Here is a 24,318-nt window from a genome sequence, read left to right on the forward strand (position 1 = left end):
ACAGGTTAACACTGGACTTGATACAGTCCTGAACTATGGAAAGAGCAAATATAGATTCTGTGGTGCAGAAATGTTCTAAGAAAAGCTCTTCTAGAGAATGAGATAATAGCTCCTTGTGGTTCCCTTGCCCTCTGCTGCAAATTGTACCAAGAGCCTTTTAACTTAGAAGCTATTTGCAGTCGTGAATTCTGCTGTTTGGAGAATGGCCTGCTGTGTGCAGAAATGAACTCATCACCGCACTGAAATGGCAGTCCTGACCGACTAAATCTGTAACCCAGAACTAATCCGATTCTTACGTTTTTATTACCAACCCTACAACCTTCAGGTCTTTAATCAGCCACCTTGTACAATGGTACAACTACCTAAAACAAATGTTCTTTTTCAGTTATACATATAAATCTAATAATTCTTTCATTGTGCTCTCCTTTCGAGAAAGGGACTGAACAACACTGCCACTTTCCTTGTTCTTTTGAAGTGCTAAATTTCTGCAACCTTAACCTTGTACCACTAAAGTAAATAGAAATTTTATCATTGATCTTAATGACCAAAAAAAAATTACATTACACAACATAATCCAGGTGTTCAGAACCAAATACATGTTCTCAATCAGATTTGAAGAATAAAAAATAAAGAGTAACAGACACCAATGGCAGGAAAATCACTAGTTACTCTAAAATGCATTGCAGCTCCTCAGAGCTCTTGATTCAAGCTCAATACATATATAATATCATATCACTGATGACTTCCCAGCTTGGCAAAATCCTCCCAAGGCTTCCATTTCCCTCATATTCTTTTACTTTATTGTAATACTAAGTTTACATAAAAGAAGAATAATAATATTAAAAAAAAAAAAAAAAATCACAGATGTTCCTGCACGATTACCTTCTAGGAATAGGATAATCCTTTATAACTCTAGGCATTTGGACACAGATCAGTATCTATAAAGACACTAAAATACATTTTTGTCAATGACAGAAGGAAATGTCAGATTGCTGACAATGGGAGAACAAAGGAATCCAACACTGTATCAAAAGACTGCTGCTATATAATGGGCCAAGACACATGCTGCTAATTCAGCTTTGGGCATATCAGGAGAACACTAAAGCTAATTCTAATGCTCTCTGTCAGAAAAAGGGGAAAAAAAATAATAAGCATACAATTTTCTGCAGCTATATTGATAAAGATAAAAAAAAAAAAAATCACTGCTAAGGAAGCACTCCTAAATTGAGAGAGAAGGTAAAAAAGTTACATTTTCTTGCTTTAGTTTGCTTTTTAAATGCATGAAGACTTCAGTTTTACCTCCTTTGAATCTTAACCAACTGACTAGTGTGCCTTGACAGCTGTTCAATATTATTTATATTATGCCTCCTCTAATGTCACTGGTGCTGGTGACCACATCATTCCTTTGCAGAGTCCAGGTGGGGGAGGGGGAAGTAGACAACAGTGCATTCAAGGACACCTTTCTGTTCTTATCAATGCAGGTATTTATAATTTTCTTCAATTGCTAGTTGCATTAATTAGTTCTAACCTAATAAACTCTGTATGTCAACAAATTTTAAAGTTCTTCAGTCTACAGAGAAGTCTTTTAAACTGACCAACTATCAAGTTTACTGGCTGACATCACCACAAAGGAATTGGAGTACCAAGAAACAAAAAAGCGTACAAAATTGAATCGTGTGCAGAATAATCAAAACTTTACTTGACCTTGCCAGTTAGTCAGTCTTTATTATAATTACCACAGCAGTGTTCAGGAATCTCAAGCCTGGGTCAGGAATCAGCAGACCACAAAAAATCTGACCACAAAGAGCCTATAGCCTAAATACTACAATCACAGAATTGCACTGTATTTGCACTGTACTGCAGGATGTTTCAGCCAGGCACATCTGCATGCCAATCACACATCCTGATAGCTTCCCCTGATGAGAGGGCCATGGAAACATCTTTTTTCTTTTTTTTTTTTTTTTTTTTTTTCATTTGTAGTCTTAGGAACTACCAACATTCTGTATTTAGTCTTGGCATGCAATGGCTTTGAACGCAGTAAGTGAAAATATCTTATAAAACCCTGTGTGCTTGAGTTTCTAAGGAGCCACCAACTCAACAGAAATATTTCTGAGCTCCTAAGATGACCCTGAAGACTACACTCTTTCACAGCTGCATTCCTTACAGCTTTCTCCTCCAGACTGAGACCAGCAAGGCCAAACAACCTTGGTATTTTTTTTACAACCACGTATATATGCAGCATCTGCAGCCTGATGCTCTCAGACTCCACGGGTAGTTTCTGGAAACAGGACATAGGGAAGTTAGAGAAAAAAAGCAGTGCAGAATACATCAAGGGAGGAAAGCTGCCCAGGCACAGCCCTGACAGACCAGTGCCCTCCCCTCCTCCCATTTCTTTCCATGCGTAGAAGTTATGTCCCTGGTTGCAGTATGGCACAGATGGCAGGGCAGGTGCAGTGCCGCACAGGATTGAAGGCTGTGGCTGAAGATTGGGTATATTCTTAGTATGTGGTGGCAACCAGTTAAGGGGATGGCCAGAGGCACTATCCCTCCTTTGTCCTCACCCACCTACCACAGCTTATCAGCACCATTAAATCAAGCAGAGACAAATGAATATACATACATTTCTATCAGTACAGTACTTGCATTTCTAAAGGAGCTTCAGGTTTTCCAGCAAGACAAAGGCAGCCCAGGCTGCAAGGGAAGTTAAACAGTTTTGCTGAAGGATCTTTGTGCTGGTAGAGGCCACAATGACTAGAGCAAGTGGTGGGGAGAAGCATGAATGACATCTGCAGCAAAACACAACTCAGTGAACCAAGTAGGTGACAACAGAAAGACATCCCCTGCAGAGAAATACAGTAAGTGATCTTTTTCATTTGTGTGGGAGGGTGACTATACTGGAACTGGGATCAGAGCTGGATCTGTTGGGGCTTAAGGTACACTTTGGGGGAGTATGAGGTGGGGGAATGAACAGCATTGAGTGTTACATGCAACAAGTCGTAACAGCATGTGGTAGGAAGAGCGCACAGGGAAGTGTGGGAAGACCAAATATCCACAGAAAAGAACACCCTCATCCCCCTTGATCTAAGGTTTGAGAACTGCTGTCCCAGACCTGCTGAGATCTTCCAGTGACCTTCCAGTGTGAATTTAAAAGGTCATTTGTTCCCTAGGAACTTGGCTGAACACAGCAGCTCAGCTCACAAAGGTCATCTAACGCCTAAATCTTAGTCAGAAATAAGAAAAACAATGAAAAAAACCCAACAAAAACAATACAGAGATATGAAGTACTTGTAAGTTTAGTTGAAGCAACTGAAGAATGGTTTGGTGGTTGCAAATCTGTATTTCAAGGTCCCCAAATACTTACCTGTATATGCCAGTACAGATTTTTGCATCACACAATAGACCATTAAATGTTTAAATGGTATATAGTGTCCAGTCTGTGAAGTTGAGTATCTTATTTATACTGGCAGAAATAATGATTAGTATGTCAGACACATGTAAGCAAAGGAAAAAAGTAACACATCAGTCACACTTACGTCCCTTTCCACTGGAAAGGAGACGGGGTTGAGAGTATCCTCAAACACAAGAGTAGAACGGTTTCTGAATCAGCAGCATCCTCTATTGGCAAGGGACACACTCCAGTCTTGCTAGCTCAGATAAACAATCAAAAGCAGGCTCCACTTGTGAAAGCACACAATCAAAAGCAGCAAGGACAAAATTCTGACATGAATTTTAACAGCGATCTGTTTTGCTAATTGTGCTTTTTCCATAAATTGCTAATCACTACCTTATAACTACTGTTCTTCAGAGCAATGCACCTTTTTATTCCATCATATCTCCTTGTAGCAGAGTCTGTGGGAGCAACATCTATTCCCTGTACCTCTTTGCACTCTTTCACAAGGCCAGAGAACATCAAACTCCTCAGATTCCTCTCTAATTTCCTATTAATTACTTTCCCGGCATCACTTTTGATGCCAAGTGCCTGCATCAGAAATCAAGCTGTCCTTGTGGTAACAGTAAACATAGGCATTACTCTAAGAATGTTCTAGTGGAACAAGTGAAAGCTTTCCCTAGACAAGGTGTTAACCTCAGGACAAGAAGTTATAAAAGCTGTAATCCAACAGGGGTAAAAAAGAAATAACTCTCTGCATCAAAACTAATCTCCTGCACAGACTTCTGTTGTAGATTTCTAGTCCCGAATTATATACAAAACCCTGCATCCTCCTCCAACCAGTATTTCACAAATGTATACCAAGTAACATATCCTGTATGTAGTATCTCAGGCCTTGTATGAAAAAAAAATTAAAATCATGTCAACTAATAGAAGAAAGACTGATAAGGAAGTTCCATGGAATTCCAGCTCTTCAGTTTACAAAGGTGAAGAAAGCTGCTGACCAGAAGAAAAAAAAATTCAAAAAGTGCATGCTTTTAGCTACATAAAGCAGAACCACCTCATCAGTGTGCAAGGTAGGGCAGCTCTTTCATTACAGTCCGAGAAAAGCATGTCATGCCTGTAATCCCAAAAGGAAGTGTGAGAAAAATCGATATGTTAAAACCATGATGTTCTAGGTGCACATACACTTCAAACAGAATAAAAAAGTACACAGAATTGCTCAGAAATGACAGCAATGTTAAAAAAAAAAAAAAAAAGGCATAAGAGCTGTACTGATGAATCACTCTTCCAGAAAGAGCAGAATGTATCATCCTAAATTTGGGGAAAAGAACAAACCAGATGTTTTTAGAGTCTAAAATATCATGATGTCCTAACATAAATTCTGAGGAACGATTCTGATGTCAAACGTGCCCACTCATGTTGCTGATGACAACTAAACCATAAATGTATAAGTAAATAAAGATTATTATTTCTCAGACTACAAGCAACCACCATTAATCTCTAACATATACTAAAACAGCAACGTGTGAAATGACTGTATGTGCTTAGGTTTCTGATTTTTTGATCCAAAAGCTGCAAAGGCAAGACATTCTTGGACAAAATATTGCAACATATCATAAAAAAAAAAAAAGGTTTGTGGATTTGAGTAAACAGAATTGTCTTGTAAAATAGCATATACATTAATTTACAGTAATCATCTACTGCTATATAGTACAACATATTACTATTAGATCATAACCGTGACACAGCTCTTCTTTCTCCCAACCTAAGAATACACTCTTATTATCAAGGTTCATGTGGAAGGGCGAGTCCTGCTTTCAACATTTTAACTAAACAAAAAACAACAAAAAAGCACCCCATAACACATGAAGAAAGCCCTTCTACCAACCCAAAACCACCAAAGCCTAAAATCATTTCTCCCCCAGACAACAAGGAGCATCACACATCTATAACAAGTATTTATGCCAAACTCTTTCAGTGTGTGATGTTCTTTTGGTCAACTGTAGTCTAGTGGAGCTGGGAAGAAAGTTTCCTACTTTGAAAAGTTTTAACAATATAGATGTCTGAAAGTTGGAAGAACTAAAACCTAATAGATTTTCCTGAATAGGTCAATTAGAGTTTCCTTTTATATAGACAGACAGAGATATAGATTAAACATGGAGAAATTGCAACCTACACTTACACAGAAGAAGAAAGTGGATAAATTATTTCCACTATTTTGGAAATTAAATTTTCCAAATATTTTAACTATATTTTATCTCCTTTTCAGACACACTAATGAACAACTAGGAGATATGAAAATGTCATTATATGTATTACAATTCAATCACTAAAAGTATCTTATTCAAAACAGTGTTATTTTTGTTATTTGACAACTCTTCCAATATCCTTATGAGTCTGAATTTCTGTTTTCCACTAAAGTTATTGTGATTGCTATTACATTCAAATACTGTGGCAAGCAGAGCACTACAAATATTGAAAGAGATGGATAGCTATAAAATGAATGAAAACCCAAAACTGACATTCACATCATATCTTCTGTGTTTCAAATATAATGAGTTTGATGCTATCATATTGATCGCTTTATTTTTTGCAAGGCTGTTCTTGAGAGACTAGTAATCATGATGCATGAAGCACGACGAAGAGTCAGCCTACCATCCAAAGTTATGAGCATGTTCACAGTACTGGTTGCTCCTCTTAAATCGAAGGATACTAAAAGTAGAACGAACTCTTTACAAAATAAAATCTATTTTCATCTGTAAAAGCACCATTTCCCTCTTGCCCCAAAACATACGAACAATTACGCAAGCAGCACAGTAATGGAAATTCATTGCAGACTTACTGCAGTAAAGCTCCAAGTGCTGCCTTATCAGTTTTGTAAGCGTGTGGCAGTAGTTCATCTGACAACAAATAGTTCGCAATTTACTGATCCAAATCAGTTCTCAAAACTTACCAGGTTTTCTCTCTCAATTCTTTGCTGCTCTTTTTGCCTGTTGAGGGCACTGTGGTACAATTTAGGAGGCGGTACAGCTGACTTCTTCAACGTGGTACTTCTTCTTGGCTTTGCAGACTGTCTGGACAGTTCTTTTAGCAACCTTTGGTTTTCCCGATCAATCTGTCTTACTTCTTCATTTGTGAAAGAATAATTTTTTCTTGCTCCCTTAGACGGCTGATCGATGGTTAGTTTTTGTTCTTTTTTCTCCAACTGTAGGAAAGCTTTAAAATAGCAAAAAAAGTAAAATACTGAGATTTAAAAACCAAACCAAATGAAAATATTGCATTCTATTATTAGGGCTTATTTACAGACCTGAGAAACCAAAGCACACTTTGTCCCCTCGTCTGAATTCCAGATTTATGCATTTCAGAATTTTTCAGGAATGCTCAGTTGTCCTCAGTGCATTGATGTTACACAAGTTTCACCAAAAAAATGAAGTTTAATTTTAGCCTTAGTTAAAACCCATCTCCTTCCTTCTCACTAGGAATCCCCCTCCTCCATTTACGGCTAGTAATCCAGAGGAATTGAACAGACGCAGTGAACAACTGAGCAATACAAAAGAATCAGCATTACGCACACAGACACTCCATAAGCATTTGTGTAGAATATATCTGTTATTTAGAAATCAGAATATAAATCAGCCTTCTATGCAGTTATTTCTTCGGCATAGTCAGTGTGGTTCCCCCCTTTGACTCTGATCACCCCTCATCTCTACCTTTATCAGTGTGCTTGCCTAACTTCTACATTGACACAATATGCTCAGACTTCCATCCTCAAATATTTTTACTGTAGTTACTATGGTACCAGCAATCAAAGGCAATTTTTTATATATGCTAATGGAGCTACAGTTGTACAGCACTAAACCAACATTGAACATAATCATCATCACAGTGGTATCATTTGAGGCACCAATGTAAGTATCACAGAAGTTTTCCAAGCAGTAGAAAACACAGCTTCAGGAAGCCAGGACTAAAAATAACTTAAAGAACCAAGAATTGAACCATAAATTAGTATTTAGATATTTGCACATGGCAAGAGATTTATATTTTGCTCCAAAGATATCTAAAATATGTCTCCACTGAGAGGCAGAACAGAAACGATGCTCCAAACAGAAAACTGACACTGGGGAAGCGTGACTCAGAGACGCAAAATGCATTTCCTGAAGTGATTTCGTTGATCCTTTGCTCCTGAAGCAATCCTACATCATGTTGGTGCAGGAATTGCAAAGGGAAAGATGAAAATTAAATTTAATGGATTTAATGGATAAGTGAGTTTATGTGACAGAAGAAAAATTACTGGGGCCTGGCAATTTAGAACAGTAAAAAACCAACAAATTAAACCAGGATATGAGGTTTCAAGATGAAGGAACAAAGGATGCACACTTGAAAATACAGAGCAAGACAGACTTGCAAAATTACAAGGTAAGATAATAACTGTAAAACTTCACTCTCAGCCAGAGCCAGTTATGTTTATTATAGTTCCACTGGAGCTTTGCTATTGACCTATTTCTAAGCTTTTGCTTTCTAAAGCTCTGCTGTTGATCTTCTGGCAACTGTTGTAAGAGCTTTGCTGTCATGGTATTACCCCATCACACCACTGCTTTCTCTATGGTACAGGAATGGCGGTACCAGTTAGATCAAACAGATTTTTGGAGCTGAGACACAGACGAGGATGCCTTAAATCAAGCCATTCCCCACATTCCTCCACTATCATAGTGCCTCCAGAAGATACCCCTCACTCTCACTCCTAAAAGCCCCACACAAGCAAAACAGGCATCCAAAGCAGAAAGAAAAAAACAAAGAGCCAAAACCCCAGGCATGCAGTAGTATTTCCTCAGCAAACACTTCCACATCAGCAATTTTTTGGCAAAGGATGTCTGAGGCAGCCTTTAATAGCTTAAAAACCTCAAAGAATGATGAGCATGTTCTTACTTAAAAACAAAATGAAATTAAATCTTTCTTGGAGTGTCTGAACTGAGTTTATTCCAGAACTGATGCAAGCAAATATTGCTACTGTCTTTGAGAAATTTAGAAACTGTATCCAGAAGTCAAAATCCAAACAGTACATGAATTTCAAAATCCCTCTGGAAATTAATAAGCTTGCACCATCAGTACGCTAGCCAATTAGGCAAGAACTGCCCCTAGGCAGGTCTAACTGTGAGGCTGTCCACATTAGCAAATACTGCTTTAATTTGTCAAAAGAAGAGGCAAGTCACATCAAAACCAAGACAGTGCAAATTAGTGCAGCTCAAGTGGGCCAAGCAACAGGTTAATAAAGTATAAATGCCTTGAAAAGCATCTTTACAATTTAGTAAGTCATTCTCAAGGGAAATCTAAGTACAGCCATCAACACCATCTGAGGAAACAAACCTGGGATGAGAACTCATCTGGATACACCTATAAGGGACAAAAAGAAATGCACAGAAAATAACTAGAGCCACACAATTCACACAGTAACATCAAGCTGCAGTGTACTTCTTAGTAAAAAATAATTAAATATGTCTTTATGGGAACATGCAAAACCAGCACTGCAGAATACAGCTGGAAGAAAGTAATTTGAACAACCATCTGAAAAAGACATTTATTACACATCATGTTACAGAATTTATAATTGTATTACTATGAAGCTATGAAAGACAATTTCATCTTTTGCCTTGCAACCATAGCATCTCACAGGTTAAACAAGACTGTACATCATATGCAAGAGTGGAAATCAGGTTGTGGCAAAGAACAGTTATTCAACTGAAGTCCTGACCTAGCTTTGTGGCATCAATGCTATTGGTTGGTGATGCAGTCTCCTACAAGAGACAGTTACGCTTCTGAGTAACTGTCAGTGCAAATGACGAACAGCTCTTTTCTTTCTGTGAAAAGTGTGAACTAGACAAATTCCACTTAAAGGAATGGCATTCTGAATGAGGACACTTTTAATTAGAAACACAGATTTCATGTCTTCACTGGAACATTAATGTTTTAATTCTCGGTAAGGCTATACTTTGGTGGAGAGTGTATACTCTTATGATGCAGCCACGAACTATAACTAGTGAACACAGATTAAAAATGCTTAAAACATAAATAAGCATCAGGATAATTACTTATCTTTTGACTTGCTCATTTTTCTGGAAAACGCCTACCAGCTGTGATGAAAAAAAATAAAACCAGAGCAATGACATGGAACAAACACCTTTCCCTTTCCCCTCAGTGCTGGTCAGTAAATGCTTTTAGAAATAATGACTCAACGCTGCAGTGATTGCTACACACGGGGCTCACCAAGCGCTGCATTACCTGGTCACCCAGCTCTCCCAGAGGGCAGTGGTATGCAACTTCCACAGCATTAAACACCACCCATATTTTACCAGAAGCTCTCAGGCAGTTAGCATGAATATGTATCTATGCATATTTCCATGAATTGCTCTACTGGTTACTACTTTGTATAGACAAGCAAAGTATGACAAAATTTTACTGACCAACTCTACTCTCACCTTCCAGCTTCTTCAGTCACATCCCCCCTAACCCATGGACTTTTCTCACTCATCTCTTGTTTCTTCCTCCTTTTCTTCATCTCTCATAAGTCATTTCCCTTTCAATGTATTTTCCTTCTACAGTGCCTCATGCACACCTTTTATCACCACACCACAAAGATATCATTTCCCACTTGCGGCAGGCAGAAAAGACTCCAGCACACTTTCTTCAGTATGTTCACTCAGCCTCGTTATTATCCCTTATTTACACTTACTTAGGTTAGAAACTGACTTTACTACTGCCAACAGCTTCCTGACAACTCTTGAGGTTAAGGGCTTGCTAACAGTGATATCAAGTTTATCACAACTCAAAAGAAACATATTAATAAAGTGAAAGAATTGTTAAAATCACCATGATGGTTCTTGAAGATGTGAAGTTATTCAGTGAAGCCTGAGCAGAAGATTGCCAAAACTCAGTAATCTCTTGAAATGTTGTTAAATTATAGAACACTCATTAATTTTGCACCAAAAGTTCAGACCCAATACAACATGTGCAGCAGCAAGTTTCCTTCAAGGGGATGGGGTGAAAAGATCAATCTAAACCTCTCTAATTTCTTCAGTTCCTCAACTGATCTTTTTATAGTTAGTCCTCTGTATGACCTAAGGAAGAACCACTTTTGAAATCTCACAAGTAGCTCTTTGCAGCAACAGTGCTGCAAAACACCAAAGCATTGGATCAGATAACATTTTAAAGTAGTTGGCCTGTTGTTCTTCAAGCTGATCAGTTAATAAATTTGAGTTGTTTTTTCCTTAGTTAAGATCTATGTTAAGGAAGAATTTAAGCTGCAAACACCACTTCAAAACAAACTGTAACTGACTTAAGCCTACCTACCCATCGATAACCTTATCGAAATCAGAGCAAATGCAACATTGATCTCCTTAGGAACTGTGCAACAGGAGAGTACAAAGTTCAATAGAAAAAAAGACAAGCAACAGAATGCATACTGTATCACTTACTGAAAGAGGATCACCGATACTACAGGGTAAGTTCTTGCTCCTAACAAAACAAGCAGAAGGCAGGGGACATCCATGAAATCATCCCTCCATAAAGGATGCTCAGATAAATCACAGTAGCAATCTAAGGAAGCAGTGAGCAAAAGGTTCTGACCCTAGAACTTCAAATCAGCAGTATCAGTTTCCAATGCTTCCAAAGTTACCTGGCTGAAAATCTGTCCAACCCACACTCTGCAAAGAGTCACTTACACAGCATCTCTCTGAACAATGTTGGGCACTGGCAACAACATTGCTTTCATGGCAAAGGCAGCAGGTGTCTAAACCAGGTCAGCACAAGCCTGCAAAACCAGGGACAATTCTCCATCATTAAACAAAAAAGAATCAAGATTCCATGTAAGAAGTAAATGCATTTATTCTAAATGCTATTAAATATTTCAGGTACAGTCAGTGTTATAGAACTCAAGTATTTGAGTTTCAAAGTTATTTCAGTGATTAATTCAACAATGCATGCACACTACTCTTTAATCACAATGTGTGTTTGAATGGTTTATTTATTTTTGCAGTGGTCAATGACAACATGAGGCAACACTACAGTTTAATGTTATGATTTAAGATTCTAAAGAGTTTGTAAGTCCTGGAATAATTAAATATGATTTACCTGTAGCTTCATACTCTATCAGAGGGTAGTAAGTAATTTAACTAAATCCCTACTTACCACTTCACTGTGAGCTAGACCATAAATCAATAATTTGGAAGAGGGGGGATAAACAAGCAGCAGCATTTGCATAAAGACTTGCACAGTGTGCAGTCTACTTCTCATTTACTGGTAAGCAGGAAAAGAAAATTCTCTGGTATTCACAGGACTTCTATGAAAGCTGGTTTCCATGGAGAGACACCTGACTTTCTTTTAAGCAATAAACAAGCTGTTTATTGCTTTCAATTTGTAAGCACTGAAATGATCTTGCAGAGTGAGAAAGGCCAAACCTTATATAAAAAACAAATGATAATTAGCAAGTCAAATGCATTAGGACAGGATGATACAGCTGTCCTAATGGCATTAAGGCTAAAATTAAAGTCATGCATGTTTCAGTGTATCTGTTGCAACCCCAGTAGAGAAAAATGCATTACATTGCTCCAGTGCTTACACTTCTGAGTTTGCCTGTTTTGTTTCTTACTGCTCTACTACCACATCTGTAACACATTTGAAAAATACAAAAGGATTAAATCACAGTTCATCTTCAACATCTGATAGGTCCAATCTAAAACTATTTCCCTGTAGTATCACTGAACAGATATTTCTTAGAATATCCATTATTTCATGTCACAGAACTCTTTAAAAGGGATTTTGGAGAATTCATGACGATGTTTTTTTAAGAAAAGGAAAATATGGTTTTCAAGTATAAATTTTCCCTATTTAAATATGCTTAAATCAGGCTGCTAGTTATTTCTTGACATCATGAGAAAGACAATGGATACCCTACTGGTGCAGAGATTTTTTTTTTCCCCAAATTACACATTTTCTTATGGATGTTGGGGAAGTCTGGATCTCTTTACAATCTTAAAGATTTTCAATCCATTTTCAAAGTCTTGTAATTGCTCTTTTACCTCAACATGAGTTACTAGACCTGCAAAACCAATCATACATATACACACACACACAATTAGTTCAAACTATGAGCATACAAACTAAACAAAACAGTGAAAAAGCTATACAGGTTTAGTTCAACTGTTGAGTTTGGGTGTTATGTATATATTTAAGAGTCTACTTTAAATTTAGATATTGTTTAACAGTTATTCTACAAATATACTAGTTTAGCATGAATGAGCACACAGATAACATATCCCCAAGAGGAGAAAATTTCAGTTATAAAAAACTTATTCTATTTCCTGACTGACAAATTACAGTGAAAAAAAGTTAAAGCAATTGCTACATGTTCAGCTGAAGCTGCTATTTAGTTTTCTACAATAGCTTTTACTCAGAAACAGGGCTTTTACTTTCATAATAATGTTATTTATATCACACTGCTTTTCACCAAGTGAGCTCTGATTATTTTACAATAGAAAATGTAAGGCAGAGAAGAGGCAAAAAGATTTATCACAGAGCATATAGGTCAGTGAGAACTTCAAAGATAGAATTCAGGTCTTCAGCCTGTGGCCCATTGTCCTACTTACCCCATCACACCACCTCCTCACGTTAATAATAGCTAATACCATGGATTTACAGACTAATTCTCACAGACACTTCTGTAAAATAAGTAGGTATCAACTCCATTTTACAGAGAAGAAAACACAAAATGCTAAATTCTTTAGCACTCTATATACCTTGTGCAATCCCAGCACTACTGTATCAATACCAAACATAAATTCAGATAAAGATACATGCAGCACTTTTAGCACACAACTCTATTCTGAACTACAGAAATCAAGAGACTTGTCTAAAGACAGAGAGCAGGTCTGTAGTGTAATGGGATGGAAATGCATGATTGCTTAGTTCCCATTCGTATGCTTAACTCATCTCTTTATCTATATAACCTCAACTCCTTAAAATTACATGGGACATTGGACCAAGACAGGATCAAGCAAAACACCTTCAGAAAATGTTTCCATTTTTTCATTCCCAGCTTTCTGACATGGAGCTTTATGAAAGCACTTCCAAAACCATTTTTTGGCAATCTATTTCTTTGCATTGGCATATTTAGTTCTCTTTTTGTGTTCAGATTACTCAAGAGTACAGCACTGTACACAGGAGATAGCTCTGACATTATTATTATGGGTTTGAATATTGCTCTGAGTTAGTTATTTTAATTTTCTGAAAGATCTTTAAGGTATATAGCAAAGTGGAAACAGCATTGACTCACAAAAGAATTACATACAAAAAATCTATATAACATCATGAAACATGAAGAATTGGTATTACTATCTGAAAAATTACAATCACACCTGTATTTTTTTCCATGCAGGTGTTAAAAAAAAAAGAGAGATAAAGAGCGACAAGGTCTGTAAAATATAAACCCTACTAACCTTGAGTAACTGAAATTGTGAGTACCTATGTTCTTGGCCACACTGATAAGATATTTAAATTCCTTAGTGCAGCTGTCTGACTCCACAGTGCTACGACAGTTCTTAGTCGTACACCATAATGACAACAGCTACATGACATCAATATTAGCACTGTAATGAAATGATGTAAGCCTCCTCCTAAACATCAACTTCTATGTCTGTAAAAACAAAAGGATTCAAGCATCATGTATTTAGCATGTATAAACATTTTAAAGACGCATGCCACCCAAACAGCAAGTGATTTTCATGAACAGAAGTAAAAACCACCAGCAAGAACAATTAAAGTATTCGGCAGTTCAGACCTACCAAAACAGTATCACTGATAAACTCAAGAAATTTTATGCACAATGCAGGAACAACTAATAAGTAATCATTAAGTCCCTTAACTTGAACAACATGGTCCAGGTGGACCTAGACTGTAACGTGACCCAGCCTGGTTTTAGCACTCCAGGTTCTGCAGCCACAGGGCCCCAGTACGAGCCATCAGGGCAGGCTCTGCTCCAGAGGGAGGGTGCTGCAGGGGTGCTCCCTCCACCTGAACTCCAAGCCACTCTGAACTGACCATCAGATACTGCCACAGGCCTGATGTGGAAACAGAGATGGATCCGAAACGTTGTGAGTTTATCCATCCACCCTGCACCATCTCTGCTTTCACTATGGCCTGCAGTTCCCAGCAATACTGTTCCCACCGCAAACTGCGGTCTCCTCACAGCTGAAACAGTGAGTGTGCACCCCTTATCTTAGCATGGGATCTTACAGATACCTGGGCTCCACAATTTCTTCACCGCACACATTTATCTGGCTGCCTTCATGCTGCATCTGCTCTCAAGAGCGTTCTACTGTTCACATGCCCCTCGTACATCAGCTTGCACACAAAGCCATGCCAATACAGCCATACAACCCACAGGTTCTGAAAACTGCGTATTTTACTGTACTTCTTCCTTCCCTTTGAAACAGGGCTCAACTCCTGTCTGATAAATGCCAATATAAGCACTACATTTTTACATTTATTTGTCTTTGGCAACAAGCAGAACCTGCTTCTCTCCAGTTTTCAAGCATAATCTTCACTTTGCCCTCAGCTACTGTTACCAAGTAGATTTCTGCCATTTTGACTAAAACTAGTTCACTTATTTTCCACAGAGCAAACAGAGGCTGCGCAGTAACTTGCAGTACCTGGTAATGATCACTTCAGTAACAGCACACATAAAATGATAACTTTCAGATATAGTAACCAAGTCTTATCACGTATTATCAATCTCTTCTTCAGAGTTCTGGTCACTGAAGAATATTTCTAAAATCAGTGATAAAGCTGCACAGCAATACCCATCTAAAAAGCATTCAAAGCACAATATACAACATGGAGACTGTGAAATCCCCAACTAAAATGATGTTATTTGTGAGATTTTAAATTATCCAGAATAGCATAACTTAAAACTTGGCTTCTATCAAGAACAAGCATAGCTTTAGGAGATATAAGGGCATGATAGATTTTACCTAAATGGTTTTTTTAAATGCTTATGAAAATGAATAGTTTGCAATATAAGCACAAAAACATAACAAGGGCATATAATATAGAGGAAAAACAATTCCAACTGCTTTTTAATTTGACTGTAACATTTTTTCTAAATGCTTCTAATTAATTTTAAGATACAGAAACTACTTCACTGCTTAATAATCAGACTTGTTCTAGTCTGAAACTTGTTGTTTGAGTACCATGTGCTTTTAACAGATTTCTTCCCTTTCTTTGTTCTTGTGATTCTTTTTTTAATACAAGAGATTCTAGTCTTCCCAAATGGTCACACTATCAGTGCGTAGAACTGTACAAAATGAATTACTGCACGCTCCCTAGAAATAATACAGTAACAGATCACACTGAAATTCTGCAAGTTTCTGGGGACCCTGGGAAATTAAATTTGCATAACTGCTCTAAATGCTTAGGCCCAGCTATATGACAAGCGTATTTGACAAAAATTTAAACTAAATGCTTTATCAGTATAGATTACGGGTAGAATGTTATACTTCAAAACCCAACCTGAGAGATCCTGATGATCATTTAAATACTCTTTCATGCACTCAGGTCTGATCTTATACTGTTCTCACCTGAAGTAATGTTCATGCCTATGCAGTTCTGATGAACATTTAATGCAGGGAGAAGGGGAGGGCTGATTTGCACATTTATTTTTTTTATGTGTGGAAAAATCTGGAAGCAATAACTCATAATAAGATTAGCTCCTATTTTCCCAGACTAGTTACTTTCCACCATTAATAATCCTGCCCCATTTAAACTTCAAAATACCCAAGGTAATTAAGCTGTGTTGTGCTTGCCAATTTAGAGAGGCACTGGGGAGTAATATGCATGTTAATCAGGAACATTAGCTGCCAGACTATATGAATTCTACTTCTCATTACTCAATCTTTATTATTGTTATTTAGAATTGTTTTTCAATTTTGAGAAAAAACTCTACCCCCCTCCAAATAGAGTTTCATCTCTGAGATTACTTACTCTGAGCTATAATACCTATTTGTTTTAGGGATGAGTTGAATCCTTCCATAATTACCAGTTACTAAATAGCTTCTTGCTATCAGGGAACAAATAAAGATGTAGGACATCATAATTTCAATTGCCTAGCAATAACTCTTCTAGCATCATGTTTTGACAAGTGGTTGGAGCCTTTTCTAGTACGAAAGAGTTGCTGGAGCACAAGGACCCTCAGAGATGAGATTCCGCTATAACTTCCTTGATAGCTAGCTTTGCTTTTCTTACCATTGGAAGAATTTCCATACAAGTAAAATCCTTATTTCTACTCACAGGGAAGTTAAATGATGCGTGTAATATATCTGGAATCCTTGCTCACTAGAGGCTCAGTCTGGCAAAGTGAAGAAAGACACCACACACAGTTTTAGTCATGCCAGACCTAGAGCAGTATGACAAACTTGGGTTGAAATGTACCAGACTTAGATGGTACTAGGCTCTTCTCACCTGATACCAGCAGATTTCTTCAGCCAAGATTCTTTTATTTTATAGATTTTACTATTGAAAATGAGCATGAAAGCACTGTGTAGACCTTAAAATCCGCACAAGAGATCATTCAGTGCATTCTCATCCCATACAATGTAGGTTTGCAATGAATGAAGTGAAAGAGATTCTAAGTTCTGTCTCTTACACTTCATTATTAAGATTTATTAAATCTACTAGAAAGAAGCAACCACTCAAGTTTTAGTAACAATTAGGTGTTATTTTTCTCTTTAAAATACCTTCATTCAATTTTATGGTATTTTAGAAGGCAGACACTTCAGAAAAAGAATTCTGAAGAATTCCATTTCATTATCAAAAAGGTACTAGACGTTTAAATATATGAATACTATTTATCGTGCAATGTAGTTTTGGACTGCCTTTCAGTTTTGAAGGCCGATAACTCAGCATTTTATCAGAAAGGTTGGTGTTTTAATTTAGATAGTAAATTGTGGCATAGTTGATTTCTAAAAATGCATGTGCAGTTTTATTACTCAATTTGTTACTATAGCAAATCTTAGAGATTCACACCATCTATGTATCCTACTTCTAAGGTATATGCATATCAACACATGCTCATACACATGCTTCTTTCCACTGTAGAATCCGTACTATTTACATACATAAGAATTCAAATAATTTAATCAATGCAGCTTAATCACAAACCAGTTTTAAAAATATGTGACACTGTAAAACCTCATTCTCTTCTATTAAGATTCAGTCATTCTCAACAATGTACAGATGTCGTACTTTTTAAAAAGAAAATTTAAAAGTCACCTTTCAAAAGCTGATTCAGGTCCATGGCATCATGCAAGACTTTTCGACTATATCTGCGATCAAACTCGGAATCTAATGAAAAAAATACAGATATAAGATTGGATTTCCCAGTTCCATAGGTTTTACAAATTTTGTATTGTACTTAAATTCTTCAAAATTACCATATAATTCTTGATTCACATTTTCCTGTCTTTTTATTTTTAGTTTCTTATCGTTTGATGATGCAAGTTCAAAAGACTGGATAGGACTGATGTCTGGAGTTGACAGAGGTGTTACATCAGTCACTGTGTCTTCAGACTCTTCCAAGTAGTCACCAAGCTTTGGTTTTCCTTCTGCTGATTTCATTGCTGACTTGAATTTTTGTTTTGGAGACAGAAGAGCATTCCTACAGGCATTCCTCTTTGGGGAAGAATGAGATGAATCTGATAAACAGCTATCAGAATCCGTATCAGAACAATCTGTATCTGAGCTTGAGGATGAGGATGATGAGGATGAGGAAGAGGAGGAAGAAGAAGAGGAGGAGCTGATATTAGTATATTTTTTGCTAGCCTTTTTTATGTTGTTTGATTGCTTAGCTGACTTTGGTCTAACCTTCTGTTTTTTGCCATCGTCACTACTATCTTCTTCATCTGTATAATAATCTTCTTCACCTTCTTTAACTATTTTGGGGATCTCAGCACGACCATTCCCCTGTGTTCCTCTACCTGCTGCAGATGTCTCTCCAGATGTACCTGCATTGTCCACAACTGGAGAATGTGACAAAGATGAAGAATTTCCAAGATGATCTGTGCTATTTTCTAGGGACTGATCCTTCTGCAAATCTTTCTGCTTTTCTTCTCTTTCCTCCTCACAACACTTTGCACCCTTTGAATTAGAAACCAAATCTGGGTCTGCAAGAGCTGCCTTTATACCTCCTTCCTCTATACATTCACCATTTTCTTCAGCTTTCTTTTTCTCTTCCTCAAAATCACTGTCGAAGAAAGCATGATCCACTTCACCATCTGATACATCTTCAAACCGGTCCATACCGAAATACGAAGTGCCACCTGCAACCATCAGAAAAAGTTCCCAAAGGTTAGCGTAAAACCAGACAAAGTACACTTTTAGTATAATAGTCTTGTTCCTTACTCTTTTAGCTCTTGTAATTTATAATTCTGTCGTTAATTATGTTATGTTGCTAGGGTCAACTCTGTAGTGAGTTTTACAGAGCAATTTAGTTCTACCTTATTGTACACAGGTTACATGTTAGACCAAAAAGCTTTACTTAAGTGAACAAACACCATCATTTCAAAACTTTTACTCCTATGGAGGTTAGTCAAACATGGTTAGTAACTAAGGAGTCCTAACTATTACAAACAGGCAACTGCGATGTCTTATTTTGTCCCTTTAAGCCTGAGCCATTTTGAGCTAGAGCCACTAATGAGCTATCATTAGTTTGGATTTTATATTAAAAACCTTATTTGTATGTGGTGGTCATCATCTTGGCTGACACAGCCATTCAAACTACTGACTTTCAGCACTTAAAAGTAGGAGCAATTTCAGTTTACATCAGAAGATCCATAGCTCTATAGGTTAAATTGTAATAGATGTAGGGTATGTCAGCATTAATGCTTCAGTTTGGATCAGGAGCCTGCTTTTCTTGACAGCTCTCTGTAATTGACACTGCATAGTACAGTGGGCAAACTTGATTCTTTCAGAGGAAACTAACATTTAAAGTGTGCTCCAGGCATGAAACTAATGTACTTAAACCAGCAGTCACCATTCAGCCCATGGGACCAGATTATGGCTAGCCCAAATACATATAGTGTGGATATCAGGTCCTCAGCACGAAACATTATATTCTACAAATCTGTTCCTATTTATATATTTCTCTAAGAAGTATGACATGTGTTAGATCCTATGCATGTGGCAGAATGAATATGAAAGTTTCCATTCATTAGAAGGATATACAAAGAGTCAAAATAAAAATACCAAACACCCCACAGCCAAACAGAATTAGCCAGCATCAGTCTACTGTTCCCAGCAAGGCAGCAGTACGTTTTTCCTACTATTTACAACAGATTTTATATAAATTCCATAAGCTGCCATCAATAAATACGTAACATTCTTTAAAGCCAAGGAAACCAAAAACAAAGACAGTGGAAGCAAATATACAAGGCAGGAGAACCAGAATATTTTACAAGATGGATGGTCTCCCTTAAATCACATATAGTTTGTTGCCATGGCAAAGGTGAAAAAGGAATTCCTAAGCTTGTTTTGAAACTGCAAGATTATTCCCAAGAAAGCTTCTAGCTACAATTACTTCAAAATACAGAATTTGTAAAGGTCTTTGTCAGTTACCTTGCCACTTCTCAAATAATACTCAGTTTTAGATGAATTTGAAATATGCACCCCAAATACAAAAAGCACAACATAAGCATTAAAAGCAGAAGTTGTGGAATCTCCTGTGGTTTTAAGATTCACAAAGCCAAAGAACTGAAAAGATCTAATAAGGTTAGATGTTGTATAAAGCTGAAAATGCTATTAAACAATAGAAGCAGAGTAACACAAAGAAAAATTCTTTAAAGCACCTAGCTCCTCCAAGAGCAACAGAACAAAGGAGTAAAACACCTGGGAACTCTTAATTTAAAATGCTACATGGAATTTGGAAATTTTTCATATTCATATGACTTCTTGTGATCCCTGGCTTCATGCAGCTTGCATGGTCTGCAATGCCCAACTGTCATGTGAATTCCTAGAGCAGCTTCCTAAATGGATAATGCATTTTAGTATGTCAAAACGTGCACAAGGGAAAAAAATTCAGAAGAGCAACACATTGTTTACATTTAATTTTCTACCTCATGTAACCTAAACCAGAAAGGAACTAAGCAGAATTTTCTGGCATTACCTGTAGACTATAGATCATGAATTATTTATTTAGCAAGTACAACTTGGGCAAAGTCAATTCTGTGAAGAAAATTAATATAGTAGTAGTATTAAAATTAAAACAAAAACTTTCCTTCTCCATGATGCAAGGTTTTTATTACTCAAGGCACTTGCATCTCACCAGTTTGTAGCTCCAGCTAGATTACGACTGGTGAAAGTAGGCATGTGCTGTATTTAACTTGTCTCACACACATGGATTTGATATATTGTTGGCACATGTAAGAGTATAAGGGGATAAAGCAAAAAACAGGTTTGCAGGTGGGTGCAGACCAACTATTATAGCTTGAAACACAAAATTTTGTTGAGTGTAATACACACATCCATGTATTTTTTGTTTATGTAATGCTACTCCTGCAAAGGAGACTAACAGGATCTCATTGGCTAGAATGTAATACCTGGTCATGCCACTTCTCAGATGTCTCTTTTCTGAACACTAAGTGAGGATGGGACAGTGGCAAAAGGGCAATGCAGAGGTGGAGAAAGGTGCTAAAAGACAGCAAAGAGCTTATACATTCCTTTCCACTGTTAGCACCAGCCAAGGAGCACACATCTCCCCACTCTGCATGACTCGGGAATAGCTTACCTGCCAGTAGGCTGTTTTCCATGAAGACTGGGCCACAATCGATTCATGGACAGCAACCACTGCTACAGGAGAAATGCAGTTTAGCAGACTGACTCTGCCCAGGGAGCATCAGTTGTAACACCAGTCATTTCACTGCCAAATGCTCCTTCCACTTTCCTGGCACAACCCCCTAATGGCTGTAGCCATCACCCTAATGGCAAACAGACATGCTGTGTCGGTCAGTTTTTCTCACTGACACTCTTAATCATTCACAAACTAAGCATTAATTAATTTTGTAGTTTCCATTAAAAACAAACAAGAGGAAACAGATTAAGAGATGGTATTCTTGACTCCTATTCCCCTCGTGCATCTGGAATGTCTTTAAGGAAGCTGGAATTTGCCAAGAAGCAGCAATACAGAAGAAACAATTTTGCTGATAAACCATGCCTAAATTAATAAATTGGCTGCATGTGCGCACACACACAGACTCGAACCTCTTTATATACAGGGCTGAATGTAATTTTATTTCTGTGAGAAGTACAGAGTTTTGCTATGTTATCAATTGTTAAAATACAGAATCAACAAAGGATACTCTGAAATCCCAAGACAACTGTCATTAGAATCAAATCTGTACCATTAACTGCTAATTCCAATGACCATCATATTTATTTACCAAAAAAAAAATAAAATATATGCTTTCTGTGCCTTTCTGCCATGAAACACTCGAACACAAATATGATCAATCCAAATGAGCAGGTTGGCCATGAATTATTTGTCAGATCTTTTTTTTTTTTTTTTTACTGTAGTATTTCCTCTCCCCATGTAATTCTCTGCCTCTCCCCCCCTATTTCTTGTAACACCCACCCATCACTCCAGCCAAGCACACCCATTTGTCTTTGTTTCTTCCTCACTGAAGTTCCTCCCAGTTTAAACCAGCCACCCACTGCAAGAGCAAAGACCACTCAGCTACTGCACAGGCCAACCACTGCCTGCTGCTGCACTGCCCAAAGGACAAGTAACATTCTGATATCCTCCACTTACACTATTGAGTATTTTTCCCCTGTCAACTGCAAACCTGACAACTACAGTACCACCTGAAATATTTTTTTAGGTAATGTCTAACAGTAGGCCTTTAGGCATGGCTGCAATATAAAGTAACTTATACAAAGGTAGGATAGTACATAAGAAGTGATATAGTGACGATATGGATTTAGATATGGTTTTGTGTTTGAACATATACTGCCTTTTGATAACATTCTTTGAATGTTAGAAACTAACACTTATCAAGTACCTAGTGAAAGTTTCAAGGTATTTTAACCTTGGTTAAACCTTAATGTTATCCAATCAATCTTTCACTTTTTAAAATGCAGACCATCTGAAATACATGCATCGGAGCATTGAAATAAATCACAGAAAAAAAGAAAAAACTCAACATTAAAGTACAAGGAGTGATCATCTTTCTTTTCTTTAAAGCATTCTACTTTGATAATTGAGAATGGTTCATATAGAGAGGAAAGACTTTTTTTCTATCTAGTAACATACAGATTCCTAGCACACAGAACACCACACTCTGAATTTGTATGCTATACATCCTCTGAAGGCCCTAAGTGCTTTCAGGACGTCTTGAGATTCTGGTATTTAATCAAACTGGAAAACAAGCCCCTTAAGCATGCAGTAGGCTGAATCAAAAATTTCTGACGTTACTGCATGCATACTGTGCATCACCACAGAAGCCACACTACAGCACAGCTATAGTACACTCGAGATGAGTCAACAATGTTTCCTGCAACAAAAAGGAACAGACATCATCTTCAGATGTATTAACAAACATATATGTAAAATATCAGAAGCAATAATAAAGTTGTAATCAGCTCCAATAAGGCATGTTCTGGTTTGGGGTTATTAATTTTGCTTTGTAAGTATAATTGATTACTGAAAGGAGTAACCAGGAGGGCAATCTTCTTCCAGCCCGTGCAATTAGTGCTCCCACAGATGACAGCTCTTGTTTCAGCTGGAAATTTCTACCTCTTCAGAACAAGGACCCACCTTCCTGATCTCAGAAAGCAGAAACAAGTGTTTGAGAGCTAAGGTTAATGTGTTTTAATTAAAAGATTTATACTATCAATGGCAGATGTTCTTTAGGACACTCCAAAATCCTCTGACTCTATTCATTATTCTCTCTCTGTCAGGGATCCTGCCCCCTTAAACCTGCTGACTGCCCTATCACCTCTTTGTATGGTGAACCTGGGAGAGGGTAAAAATGCTAAACATATCACCTGACTCACATTTTCAAAAATAACAATCATTAAACAAGTTACCATGTAAAAACACACTAGTTCAAACCCCTGCCCCCCCTCTTCCTCCCTCCCTTCCTCATTTTTGGCTGAGGCATTAAAAAGACAAATCTGAAAATGTCTAGAAGAGAGTAATAATATTTTAAAGACAATTAGAAAAGTTCAACTTCAGAGGGTTTATTTAGTTTAAAAGAGGAGACACATGGGGAAACACAAGTCTTAAAACCTGTAAAACACAGTAACCCAAAACTTAGTTTGATCTCAGATACAATCAACAGTGGTAAAAATCAACTAGTGCAGCTGCTTCCACCCATGTGACAAACCACATATAACCATCTCTATCTACCTGCTCTTTAATTAAAGCTCTAATTTTTGCTAGTAAGAAACAACAAAGCATGCAAAGGAGGAAATATATCTCTCAGGAAACTACCTCCCTTGAGGGAAAACCCCAATTAATGAAACAGCCAGCCTGTTTAGTAAATACTTTAATTTTCCAAGCTCAGAGAACAATACTTGTGACAGCTCCTCTGCCCACTATATGCTCTCCAAACTCAGGTGCCCATTTCCCCAATCCAAACCATAACTGGTTTCTAACCAATCCACAAAACACAAGGCCTCAATCCCAGCTCAGAATAAACTCCAAAACTACATATCTATTCAAGCTCTGCTCTTCCACACAGTTATACATCTTGCACTAGACCTGTTCTTACACCCTGAGATGGAAGGGCTGGTTGAGGCACAGACAAGTTACTCTGCAAAATACCAGAAAGCAGACAGGAGCTGGAATTAGAATCATAGAAAAATCTAGGTTGGAAGGAATCTTCTGGATA

At 37.4% G+C, this 24,318-nt stretch overlaps 1 protein-coding gene across 5 annotated transcripts in view; it reads right to left on the reverse strand.

Annotated features, from left to right (window-relative positions):
- CFAP97 (cilia and flagella associated protein 97) overlaps positions 1-24,318 on the reverse strand; it is a 34,449-nt gene that overhangs the window by 4,106 nt on the left and 6,025 nt on the right. For 2 of the 5 annotated variants that reach the window (XM_042808351.1, XM_042808348.1), the window contains exons 2-5: positions 21,216-21,277; positions 17,869-18,753; positions 17,708-17,779; positions 6,345-6,607 (exon numbers count right to left, since the gene is read on the reverse strand). In XM_042808351.1, coding sequence (XP_042664285.1) covers positions 6,345-6,607; positions 17,708-17,779; positions 17,869-18,753; positions 21,216-21,237 — 1,242 coding nt within the window. In that variant the 5' untranslated portion in view covers positions 21,238-21,277. The remainder of the gene's footprint in view (positions 1-6,344; positions 6,608-17,707; positions 17,780-17,868; positions 18,754-21,215; positions 21,278-24,318) is intronic. The other 3 variants (XM_042808352.1, XM_042808353.1, XM_042808350.1) reach the window with 2 other exon arrangements.

Source organism: Tyto alba, unplaced genomic scaffold (assembly GCF_018691265.1).
Source record: "Tyto alba isolate M040663 unplaced genomic scaffold, T.alba_DEE_v4.0 Super-Scaffold_6, whole genome shotgun sequence".
NCBI lineage: Eukaryota > Metazoa > Chordata > Aves > Strigiformes > Tytonidae > Tyto > Tyto alba.